Source organism: Macaca thibetana, chromosome 11 (genome assembly GCF_024542745.1).
Source record: "Macaca thibetana thibetana isolate TM-01 chromosome 11, ASM2454274v1, whole genome shotgun sequence".
Classification (NCBI taxonomy): domain Eukaryota; kingdom Metazoa; phylum Chordata; class Mammalia; order Primates; family Cercopithecidae; genus Macaca; species Macaca thibetana.
In genome coordinates, this window is record NC_065588.1 from 105196631 (window position 1) to 105208517 (window position 11887).

The window sequence follows — 11887 nt, forward strand, 5'->3', positions numbered from 1 at the left end:
TCCTTTCCAATCCAGTATTTATTCCTTTTTTTTTTTTCTTTGCCTTATTATCCTGGCTAAGACTTCTGGTACAAAGTTAAATAAGAGTGATGATAGCAGACATCTTTGCTTTGTTTCAGATCTTCTGAAGCAAGTATTTGGTGTTTTATAATTAAGTATGATATTAGCTTTAGGTTTTAGTTTACCCCTTTATCATACTGAGAAACTTCCCTTCTGTTCCTAGTTTGCTGAGAATTTTTGTAATTAATAGTGATTGAATTTTGTCATTTTTTTCCTGCATCTATTGAGATGATCATATTTTATTATTTTATTCTGTTAACATGGTGAATTACAGTAATTCATTTTTCTAAGTTAAACCAGCCTTTCTGGGATAAACCGCACTTGATGGTGATGCTGTATTGTTTTTATATATTAGTGAATTTGATTTGCTAATATTTCCTAAAGGATATTAGTATCTATGTTTATGAGGAATATTGTTCTTACACTTTTCTTCTCTTGTGATGTCTTTGTCAGGCTTTGTTATAAGGATTATACTAGCCTCATAAAATAGGCTGGAAAATGTTCACTCCTCTGTTTACTGAAAGATTTTGTTTAATATTGGTATTATTTCTTGCTTGTTTGTTAAAATTTGTCTTTCTTTAGCTCTATTTCTGCTAATTTTTTAAAACTTTGTCATTGGATACAAGCGTATGTATTATGATGAGTTAACTCATCTTGTCATGATAAATTGTCCCTCTTCATTTCTGCTAAGACTCCTTGACTTGAAGTCTATTTGAGTGACTCATTTTTAACCTAGCTAATGTTTATTGGGTAATTTCTTTCTGTTATTTTCAGCCCTTTAAAGTGTGGCTTTGTGGACAGCATATAATGGGTCTTGCTTTTTTATCTAGCTTGACAGTCTTTTAGTTGGAATGCTTAGTCCATTTACATTCAGTTTAAGTATTGATGTGATTAGATTTCAGTCTGCCATTTTACCATTTATTTTCTGTTTGTCTTACATTTTTTCTTGTTCTTCTGTTCCCCCTTCACTGGCTTCTTTCAGGTTAATGGAATACTTTTTAGTATTCCGTTTTAATACCTTTGTTGGCCTTTTAGCTTTACTCTTGTGTGTTTGTGTATGGGGGTGTGTGTGTGTGTGAGATTACATTATGCAATTTTACCTTATCACATTCTGTTTAGAGTTAATATTATACTTCGTCATGTAAAATCCTGGAATATTACAAAAATATAGTTCTGTTACCCCAGCCTTTGTGCTATTATACATACATTATAAACCCCACAATACTGTGTCATAGTTTTTGCTTTAAAGAGTTATGTGTGTTTCATTTCATTTCCTTTGGATATATGCCCGGAAGTGGTATTGCTAGTTCATACAGTAGTTCTGTTCTTAACTTTTTGAAGAACCTCCTCCGTACGATTTTCCATAATAGCTGCACCAGCCAGGCGCTGTGGCTCACGTCTGTAATCCCAGCACTTTGGGAGGCTAAGGCGAGTGGATCACAAGGTCAGGAGTTCAAGACCAGCATGGCCAACATGGTGAAACCCCGTATCTACTAAAATTACAAAACTTAGCCAGGCATGGTGGTGGGCGCCTGTAATACCAGCTACCCCAGAGGCTGAGACAGGAGAATGGCTTGAACCTAGGAGGCCAAGGTTGTATTGAGCCAAGATCGCTCCACTACACTTTAGTCCGGGCGACAGAGCGAGACTCAGTCTCAAAAAAAAAAAAAAAAGGCTGCACCAATTTACGTTGCTACCAGTAGTGTGTAAGAGTCACCTTCGCTTCTATTAATTAATTAATATAAAAAATATATTTACCTTTTTTCTTGTTCTCAGTCTTTCATGTAGATGAAAATCCATTTTATGTTTTTTTCCCTTTTGGCCTAAAAACATCCTTTCAACATTTGTTATAGGTGTACTGGTGATGGATACACTTAGATTTCATGTATATGAAAATGTTTTTGTCTTACCTTCATTTTTGAAGAATAGTACTTGCTGGATATAGAACTTTGGGTTGACAGTGTTGCCGTTGTTTTGCTTTGGTTTATTTTAAATTCATCATTTTAAGGACATTGTTCTATTGTCTTCTGGCCTCCATTTTTTCAGTTAGTGTCATTTATATCATTCTTCTCTATGTAAAGTGTCATTTTTTTCTTCTGCTTATACTGCTTACAAAATTTTCTCCTTATTTTTGTTCATGCTGTGTATAGATGTGGTTTTCTTAGTATTTATCTTATTTATCTTGTTTGGGGTTGCTGAGTTTCTTAAATCTGTACTTTTTTTTTTTAACTAAATTTGAAAATTCTTGGCCATTATTTTTTCAACAAAGATTTTATGCCCATTTTTACTTACTAGTTTACTTAATGTTGGCCCACAGGTCACTGAGGTCTTGTTCAATTTTCTTCAGTCTTTCTTCTGTGTGTTCTTTAAATTAGATCATTGCTGTTATCTTCATGTTCACTGATTCTTTTCTCTCTTTTTTTCTTTTTTTTTTTTTTTTTTTTTTGAGACAGGGTCTTAGCTCTGTCATCCAGACTGAATTGCAATAATGTGATCATAGCTCACTGCAGCCTCAACCTCCCAGGCTCAAGTTATCCTCCCACCTTAGCCCCCTGAGCAGCTGGGACTACAGGTGTGCACCACCACACCCAGCTAATTTTTTTTATTTTTTGTAGAGACGGGGTCTCACTGTGTTGCTCAGGTTGGTCCCAAACTCCTGGGCTCAAGTGATCCTTCCACTTCAGACTCCCAAAGTGTTGGGATTACAGGTGTGAGCCACCATACCTGGCCTGATTCTTTTTTCATCTCCAGTCTCTGTTTGCCTATGCAACAAATTTTTCATGGTAGTCACTGTTGTTTTTAGTTATAGAATTTCTATTGCCTTCTTTTTAATAGTTTCCATTGTTCTGAGATTCTCAATTTGTTCATTCACTGTCACTGTATATTTTCCTTTACATCCTTGAGCATATTTATGATGCATCTGTGAGGTCCTTGTGTGCTGACTTCTTTGTATTTTATGTTTAGTAATTTTTCATTGTATACTTAACATCATAGTACAGACATAGAGAGTAGGGATTCTGTTACATTTCTATGAAGAAAAATTAATTTTCTTCTGGCCCGCAGTTAACCTGGCTGGGCTCAAACTCAACTCTGTCTCCCCTACATTGGGTGGAAAACCTCTGCTCAGTTTTTTTAGCTTCCAGCTGCTACTTTTTGCCAGGCTCCCTGGAGTTTCCCCCGTGCACGTGTGGTTCAGGGATCAGCCCTGGAATTGAACAGAGTTTAGGTATAAACTTTGGGGCTCATCTCCTCTGTGTCTCCTTTCTTCCTGGCATTTACCCTGGTCTCTCCACCAGCCCTGATTCTTGAACTCTGTCATCTGACTACTCAATCCTGTAGGATGCTGCTTTTTGCCACCCAGCACCACATCAACCAGGAAAAAAAGCCACAAACACACAAATCTCGCCCACAGAGTTCTGTTTTTCCAAGAGTTGATTTCTTTTCCATTTCTGCCTGCTTTTGGTAGCTCTCTGTTCATTCAAACCGTTTTGTTTTGTTTTGTTCCAAACTTTACAATTGTTATCTCAAGGAGGGTTAATCTACCCAAGCGCCTCTGCCATCACTAAAAGCAGGCACTGTCTCACCCTACTTCGTCGTCTGCTATTTTGCAATGAATAATCTAATGTGAACATCTTTCCACATGATCATACATTCTTCTACATTTTGTTTAACGTAGTGTTTCATTCTGTGGACATGCTATATAATTTATTAAACCATTCGCTAAAACTTTCAACTACAGTCATGTGCTGTATGATGATGTTTTGGTCAATGACAAACCACATATATGATGGTGGTCCCGTAAGATTATAATACTTTATTTGTACGGTACTTTTTCTATGTTTAGATGCACAAATCCTGCCCACTGTGTCATAGTTGCTTACAGCATTCAGTACGGTAACATGTTGTACAGGTTGGTAGCCTAGGAGCAGTAGCTAGACCCTATGGCCTAGGTGTGTAGTAGGATGCACCATCTAGGTTTTGTAAGTGCACTCTGTGTTGTTTACACAATGATGACATCACCTAAGGATGCATTTCTCAGACTGTATCCCCATTGTTAAGTAATGCTGACTGTATTCAAATTTTTGCTATTATAAATAATATTGATGAATATCCTTGCAGTTATGCCCATGGTTATTTCCTTAAAATAAAATCCCAAAATTATTTCTGGCTCAGGTATTTAATCTTTCAGTTGTTCCAAGCGATTCTTTAGTATTATTGTACCTCTTATGTGTACAAGGTTGTTTTAATAGAATTTGATTCTAACTAAGTACATTATATTTTACTATGTTAATGTTGGGCATCTCAATATTAAACTGTTTCATAGTCACATATCTTCCATCTTTAAAACTTTGAACTAAGCCTAAATTTTTTCTGGATTTTCTGCAATATTTGTTTCAGAGTCCTGTTCGATTTGATACCTTTGATAGCCTTTCACTAAGTATTCCAGCCGCCACATGGGTATGTACTGATTTATGGTTTATTTGGAGTCTGTTTCAGAGACATTTCAATGTGAAAGGGTTTTGAGGCATTTTATGTGGCTCAGGCACTATGTGTAATTCAGATACATGGTTGAACCCCATGTTAACTCAGATACATGGTTGGTTGAACCCCATGTTAACTTTAATATGTGGCATGATTATGGGAGGGAGGATAATGAATGGTTTTTCTTTTGCTCCAGAAATTTTGGCTTTTTGAATACACACACACAGACATTAACCTCAAATTCAAAGATACCTAAAACAGCATGGAAGTCCACAAGTTCGTGCAGTTACATCCTCATGCTCTAGAATCTGTCCATAATAGCAGTCTGGGGAGCTTTGAGTCCCATGTTTGTCCAGGAAACATCCAGTTGTGACTATAAAACTTTATTGCCTGCATACATCAAAATAAAGTTCTGGTCTTCACACTGCCATCTGCTAACAGTTTCATTATAGCTGTCCTTTGAATTGTAGTAATTTTCTTCTTCTCATGCTGTAGGGTCACCCATTGACCCTGGACCACTGCCTTCACCACTTCATCTCATCAGAATCAGTGCGGGATGTTGTGTGTGACAACTGTACAAAGGTATGCATTGAACCCCAAAAGTCATTCCCAGCTGGTCTGTGTGTGCTGATGTAGCACCTCTCACACCACTGACCCTGAGCTCTTCTGACTGTACCCAGTGGGTCTTTTCAGCCACTTCTACTTCTCCCTAACTTGCTTTGGACGTTGGCCGCTCATGGACCAAATCTCTTTCCCAGATGAGTTTTGTTTCATGCACAGTATTTAAAGAATAAACTGTCACGCTGAGATGAGAAATGCCCTCTCCAGTTTGCTGCAGTTGCTTCCAGTCCCATTTGTTTTGCATCCTTTCTTTTAACCTGTGCTACCTGCCTAACTCCCCTAAGTAACTGAGTTTTCCCCTCTGACTCAAGAGGAACTGTATGGAACAGAATTTTTGAAGACAGAGAACAATTAATAGATGACATGCCAGTGTCAGAGCATCAATGTTCGCTCTTCACGTTCTCTTCCCTCCACTGTTTCTGTTATTTAATGACTAAGAGAGATTAGGGGAAACAATTCACAAATAACTGGGCAGCTGAATTCATTTCAGCAGGTAGCAGTCAAGTGCCAACTGTGTGCCGCTATAACACCACTGTTGTCTGCAGCACTCCAAAGCTGTCCTATTTTAGGCATTTCTGCAGATAAATGTTTCTTTTATTTCAGATTGAAGCCAAGGGAACGTTGAATGGGGAAAAGGTGGAACATCAGAGGACCACTTTTGTTAAACAGTTAAAACTAGGGAAGGTGAGCCCACACCACACACCCTGTTGGTTTTGTTTTGAGGACTCCGTGTGTCCTGCCACTGAAACAACTCAGTTCTCCCGGTTTCTCTTCCACCCGCAGCTCCCTCAGTGTCTGTGCATCCACCTACAGCGGCTGAGCTGGTCCAGTCACGGCACGCCTCTGAAGCGGCACGAGCACGTGCAGTTCAATGAGTTCCTGATGATGGACATTTACAAGTACCACCTCCTTGGACATAAACCTAGTCAACACAACCCTAAACTGAACAAGAACCCAGGGCCTACACTGGAGCTGCAGGATGGGCCGGGAGCCCCCACGCCAGGTGTGTGCACGAGGAGCTGATGCAGCAGGAATTTTCAGCACAGAGAAAAGCAGTTTGGCGTCACCACCTTCTGGGTCCCTTATGACATGAGCACAAGGCTTTTACAATGGTTGCTTAAACTCTTGAGAACAGCAGGATTGGGGGTGGAAGAGGGAAGATTTCTTAGAAGAGGTTAAAATTATGTAGCAGAGAGATGTATGGTTTTTGAAACCATATTACAGATGAAAAAGTACAGAGAGAAACGCTTAAAATTGCAGCCTTGTCTTCTGATCTTTCCACTAAATGATATAATCATTGGCTCACATCATTTCAGTGAATTTTTTTTTCTTTTTTTGGTCGTGTCATTTCCTGTCAGTACAGGAAATGTGGGGAGGACATGTCCTGGCTAAAGATCACCAAACCTCTTCTGGGGGCTGAAGTGACTTCTGTACTGAATTATGTATCTGATTCCATTACTGCCCTCAGCTGAGGTCTCAGTTAAGCCAGGTAGCTATTATCACCCCTGGTCTTACTGATGAGAACGTGGAGGCTCCATGGGGTTGAATGATTGCTCCAAGGGTAAACACCGCACAGGAGAACTGGCCCTAGAATGCCATGTTGGTCCATTTTCTTTTTTTTTTTTTTTTTTTTTTTTTTTGAGACGGAGTCCCGCTGTGTCGCCCAGGCTGGAGTGCAGTGGCCCGATCTCGGCTCACTGCAAGCTCCGCCTCCCGGGTTTACGCCATTCTCCTGCCTCAGCCTCCGAGTAGCTGGGACTACAGGCGCCCACCACCACGCCCGGCTAGTTTTTTGTATTTTTAGTAGAGACGGGGTTTCACCATGTTAGCCAGGATGGTCTCGATCTCCTGACTTCGTGATCCACCCGCCTCGGCCTCCCAAAGTACTGGGATTACAGGCTTGAGCCACCACGCCCGGCCTGTTGGTCCATTTTCTAAAGGTGTCTCTAGTGACACACTGAGCTCTTTAGAGTTAGACATGAGGAAAACCCACTCACTTGAAGGGCTCTCAGCCTGAACTCACCACCTGCCTGCCGCCCCCAGTTAGGTCAGGATCGTCTCACACCCCATACTTTCCTATTTAGGGTCCCTTAGTCCTTTTGTTCTTTTTGTGACCACAGTTGCATGGCCCGACACCTCATCATGTCAAGGAGATTGTGTTTTCCTCTTTCTCATCAAGTCACTAAATTAACATCGAAAAGAGATGAGGTAGGGGACAGACTCAGGTTCAGCCCTTAGCCCTGGTTTTAAATCAAAGACCTCTGCACCCCACCTTCCCCCTCTCCTGGGCTGGGGTGCAGGTTTACTAATGTTGAGAGCATGCTGGCTATGGTTAAAGATGCCAGCAGTAGGGCCAGTCGTGGTGGCTCACACCTGTAGTCCCAGCAGTTTGGGAGATTGAGGTGGAAGGATTGCTTGAACCCAGATGTTTGAGGCTGCAGTGAGCTCTGATCACGCCACTGTGCTCCAGCCTGGGCAACAGAGCAAGATCCTGTCTTTAAAAAAAAAAAAAGTCTGCCGGGCGCGGTGGCTCAAGCCTGTAATCCCAGCACTTTGGGAGGCCGAGACGGGCGGATCACGAGGTCAAGAGATCGAGACCATCCTGGCTAACACGGTGAAACCCCGTCTCTACTAAAAAATACAAAAAACTAGCCGGGCGAGGTGGCGGGCGCCTGTAGTCCCAGCTACTCGGGAGGCTGAGGCAGGAGAATGGCGTGAACCCGGGAGGCGGAGCTTGCAGTGAGCCGAGATCGCGCCACTGCACTCCAGCCTGGGCGACAGAGCGAGACTCCGCCAAAAAAAAAAAAAAAAGTCATCAGTAAACTACTTGGTATGTAACGGCCCCCAAAAATGACACTTGAAAGGAAAAGACATGTAAATATGGCCTTAATTATCTTATGTATACCCATAAACATGTATTAATGCTGTTACATGTTGGTATTCCTTAGAAGCTGACAGAATTAAAGAAAATAGAATGCTTAGATCAGTGGTTCTCAACTTGGAGGAGTTTTGCCGCCCGAGGGACATTGGGCAATGTCTGGTAACAGTTTTGGTTGTCACTGCTAGGGGAGGGGTGCTACTGGGTAAAGGCCAGGGATGCTGTTCAACATCCTCTGATGCCCAGGACAGGCCCCGCAACAAAGAATGATCCAGCCAAAACCGTCTGGTGCCATGTTGAGAAACTTTGGTTTAGGTCAAAAGCCAGTAAATTAGCTACTGATTAACTTTGATACATGCCATTAGCAAACAGGGCTAGGAGCTCAAAGATCCCAGGCTAGCCATAAAGCTGGAGCTAGATACACTTGTCCTATTTGGCATTAAGACAGATTATCCCTATTTTAGATTAAGGATAAAGGGCAGATTATTTTATGAATCTATATAATACCAAATGAAATATATTTTTTTCTTTGTAGCATTATGGGGAGTTAACTTTCAAGGTAATCAAAACCAGGCTTTGTTTACAGAGCCACTGCTTATTTTCTTTGACTCGGGCCTTTTTCTCTTGCAGTTCTGAATCAGCCAGGGGCCCCCAAAACACAGATTTTTATGAATGGCGCCTGCTCCCCATCTTTATTACCAACACTGTCCGCACCGATGCCCTTCCCTCTCCCGGTTGTTCCCGACTACAGGTGAGCTGCCCTTTACAGGCCCCATCTTAGAGCTACCACTACTCTTAGCTTCGAAAATTAGCTTTTCACAGAAATGAATTCAGGAATATGTAGAGGTTTATTTTTCATTTTAAGGGGAAATTTCATGATTATACATTCTTACTTATTTTTGTTCAAAATGGAAATAACTTTTAAACTAAGAATTTTTAAAGTACATAAAATTTACATATGCATATGTATGTGTATATATATGTGTGTATGTATAAAATATAAAGAAAATATAAAATTTCTTGGGATACCACCTAGAGATAGCCAATTAAACATTTAGGGTCCCGCACTCTATAAAGTCATATGTGGGTATGTGAACACACATACATACAGTATACATAAACACATACACTCATTTGATACAAACATACACATATATACAATATACATATACTCATAGAATGTACATCTTGCCATGTCAGTAAATACAGATCTGTATCTTAATAGTTGTGTAGCATTCGGTGGTATGGACTTACTATTGTATTGATCCCCTATTTAACATTAGGATTCTTTTGTTTTTGCCTATAAAGTCTTTTTTGTTAAAATTGTAAACCCCTGACATGTGTTCCTATCGTTCAGCTCCTCCACATACCTCTTCCGGCTGATGGCAGTTGTCGTCCACCATGGAGACATGCACTCTGGACACTTTGTCACTTACCGACGGTCCCCACCTTCGGCCAGGAACCCTCTCTCAACCAGCAACCAGTGGCTGTGGGTCTCCGATGACACTGTCCGCAAGGCCAGCCTGCAGGAGGTCCTGTCCTCCAGCGCCTACCTGCTGTTCTATGAGCGCGTCCTTTCCAGGATGCAACACCAGAGCCAGGAATACAAGTCTGAAGAATGACTTCGCCCTCCTGCAAGGCTAGAGCTGATGGCACTGTCTTCACACTGTCCGGGAAAAAAGTAAAACTGTACTGTTGTGTGTGCAAGCAGCCGCACTGGAGCCTTCCAGCTTTCCGGTGTGTTCTGAGAGCAGGCTCCACCTGGGAGCCAGCCCCAATTCATACCAAATCAGGCTCCCTGAACAGCTCTGTTCTTGTGTGTAGAAGGTACTGTTGTTGTATTAAGAAAGCATTCATGATGTCTGGAGTGTCTTTTTACTCATCTGATACAGGTCATTAAAAGAATGCAGATTCTTGAAGCCACCGTTTTCATATTGTAATGTTAGGTGTTCTCAGAGGGGAAGCACCTTTGTGTAATCAGCGTTTCCACCCAGATCTTTTATTTTTAATAAGCAGGCCCATAAAAATTGTTGACAAGAATTAATGAAATTATTAAAGGCAACAATTTAGAAGAAAAAGTGCCTTTCACTTTCGATTGCTTTTATAGCACATCCATTCTGAAATATTCCTTCCAGGCTACTCAAAAGGATAGCGAGAGAACAGGTGAAAGATGCCTAAAGAACACTTTCCTTTTTCTATGCCTTTTCTAATCTTCCAGTTCTTTCTATGGAGTAAAGGCTCATCTGCCAAATCTGCCCCCCTGGGGAAACTTTCACTACTTTGTCGGTTATAAGTGAAAAGCTTACTTGTTGCTTTTATCTTTTGTATATTGGACTGAGATGTAATTACACTATATTATAAAACTCTGTGAATAGCCAGACCTGAGCTATATCTTTGCAACACCTGATTCCTCTGCTCTGTGGAAAACTCTTTCTTACACAAGGATCCACTGTAAATGGTTACTTTCATCTGTTTATTTATTGCCCGTACAGAGCTCTAAAGGTTTACAGGTAGGAACTTGGGGCTGTATAAAAAGACAATCCCTGCCCTGAGTTGACAGCGGGCTTAGGAAGGAAGGGCTGACCTTGGGGCTGCAGTCTCTCTGAACCTCAGTTTCCTCATTTGTGAAGGGTTAGATTTGATGACACCAAAGTTCAGCCCTTTTCATGAAAAGAAGAAAGCAGCTTTTGACTTTTTAAAAACATGTAACTACAGGTGGCATCTAGTATTGTATGTTGCTCTAGGTTCATATTCTGAATTTATTCATTTCCAGTAGCCTAATACAAAAAGTATATATTGAGCACTTTCTTCCCTTTTTGGGTAAGTCTCTGAATGCAGCCCAGGGCCACAGGAATTTTGATGACACAGTAGTACCTGTTTTAAGCTAGATTTTTAATTAAAAAAAATAGATCCAAATTCAAACCAACTCATCAGAGGTAAGACTGAAATCAGACCTATCCAAAAGGTCATCTGAGGTTAGGCTAAGACCTGTGCTTCCTCTGCTGGGGGCGAGCTGGCGGACACACCAAACGGTGCCTTGGCAGCAGCTCACCGTGCAGGAAGCCCAGATGGTCACTCTTCTACTGGGCCCAGGCTGCACCCTGAGGACTCAGTAACTCTCATTGTCCACAGAATATACTGTACAGGCTCTCCAGGCTCTGGGCGTTGGGGTGCAAGGGGCAGCTTGAACTGTACGGTCCATCCTGCACTCACCCGATGCAGACCTTGGCTTTGATGTTGAAATGAACACACTTGTTTTACCCAAGTCTGGTGGAACAAATGCCCAAATCATGTGACCTTAAAGTGTACTGCAAAGCTGTAGCTTTAAGTAATTGCTGTTCTGCCACTGCGTACTTTTTGAAATCTACCATTAAAGAAAGATGGAGAAAAGCGGCTGAGCCTTGGAACGTACGGCTATAAGCAGATCTCTCTTTGGTGAGAGGCCAGGGTTTGAGCCAAGGCTATAAATGTGAACAATACCTGTGCAAAGCCTTTTAACCTGACTTCTTCATTTTGTAAATTATTATGCATTAAGCAGCAGCCCAATAATCAGATTTCTAGTTTTAAGTTATTTTCAAAGTAAGTAGCTTCTCTTGGGGAAGATCTAAGTTAAATTAGTGGTTTTGCCGTAATAACTGCTGACTTATGTATTTGCTAAAGGTACTTTTGTATCTGCTGTGTATTATAGCAATAAAATCATCATTTTGTTAGGAAAACAGTCACCTGGTGTAATGCACTCATCTGTTACAAACATCGTCTTTCTGAATTCTGCACTGTTACATAACAAGTCCTGTGCTTTAAACCTTTCTGTGTTCCCTGTTGGTAAGGGAAACACCAGCTCCCTCT

The 11887-nt window shown here is 41.1% G+C and overlaps 1 protein-coding gene across 6 annotated transcripts in view; it reads left to right on the forward strand.

Annotated features, from left to right (window-relative positions):
* The window catches only part of USP30 (ubiquitin specific peptidase 30), a 100397-nt gene extending 88645 nt beyond the window's left edge, over positions 1-11752 (forward strand). For all 6 annotated transcript variants that reach the window (XM_050749776.1, XM_050749778.1, XM_050749774.1 and 3 more), the window contains 6 exons: positions 4459-4518; positions 5038-5124; positions 5767-5847; positions 5947-6166; positions 8672-8792; positions 9399-11752. In XM_050749776.1, coding sequence (XP_050605733.1) covers positions 4459-4518; positions 5038-5124; positions 5767-5847; positions 5947-6166; positions 8672-8792; positions 9399-9663 — 834 coding nt within the window. In that variant the 3' untranslated portion in view covers positions 9664-11752. The remainder of the gene's footprint in view (positions 1-4458; positions 4519-5037; positions 5125-5766; positions 5848-5946; positions 6167-8671; positions 8793-9398) is intronic.
* Positions 11753-11887: the final 135 nt, after the last annotated feature.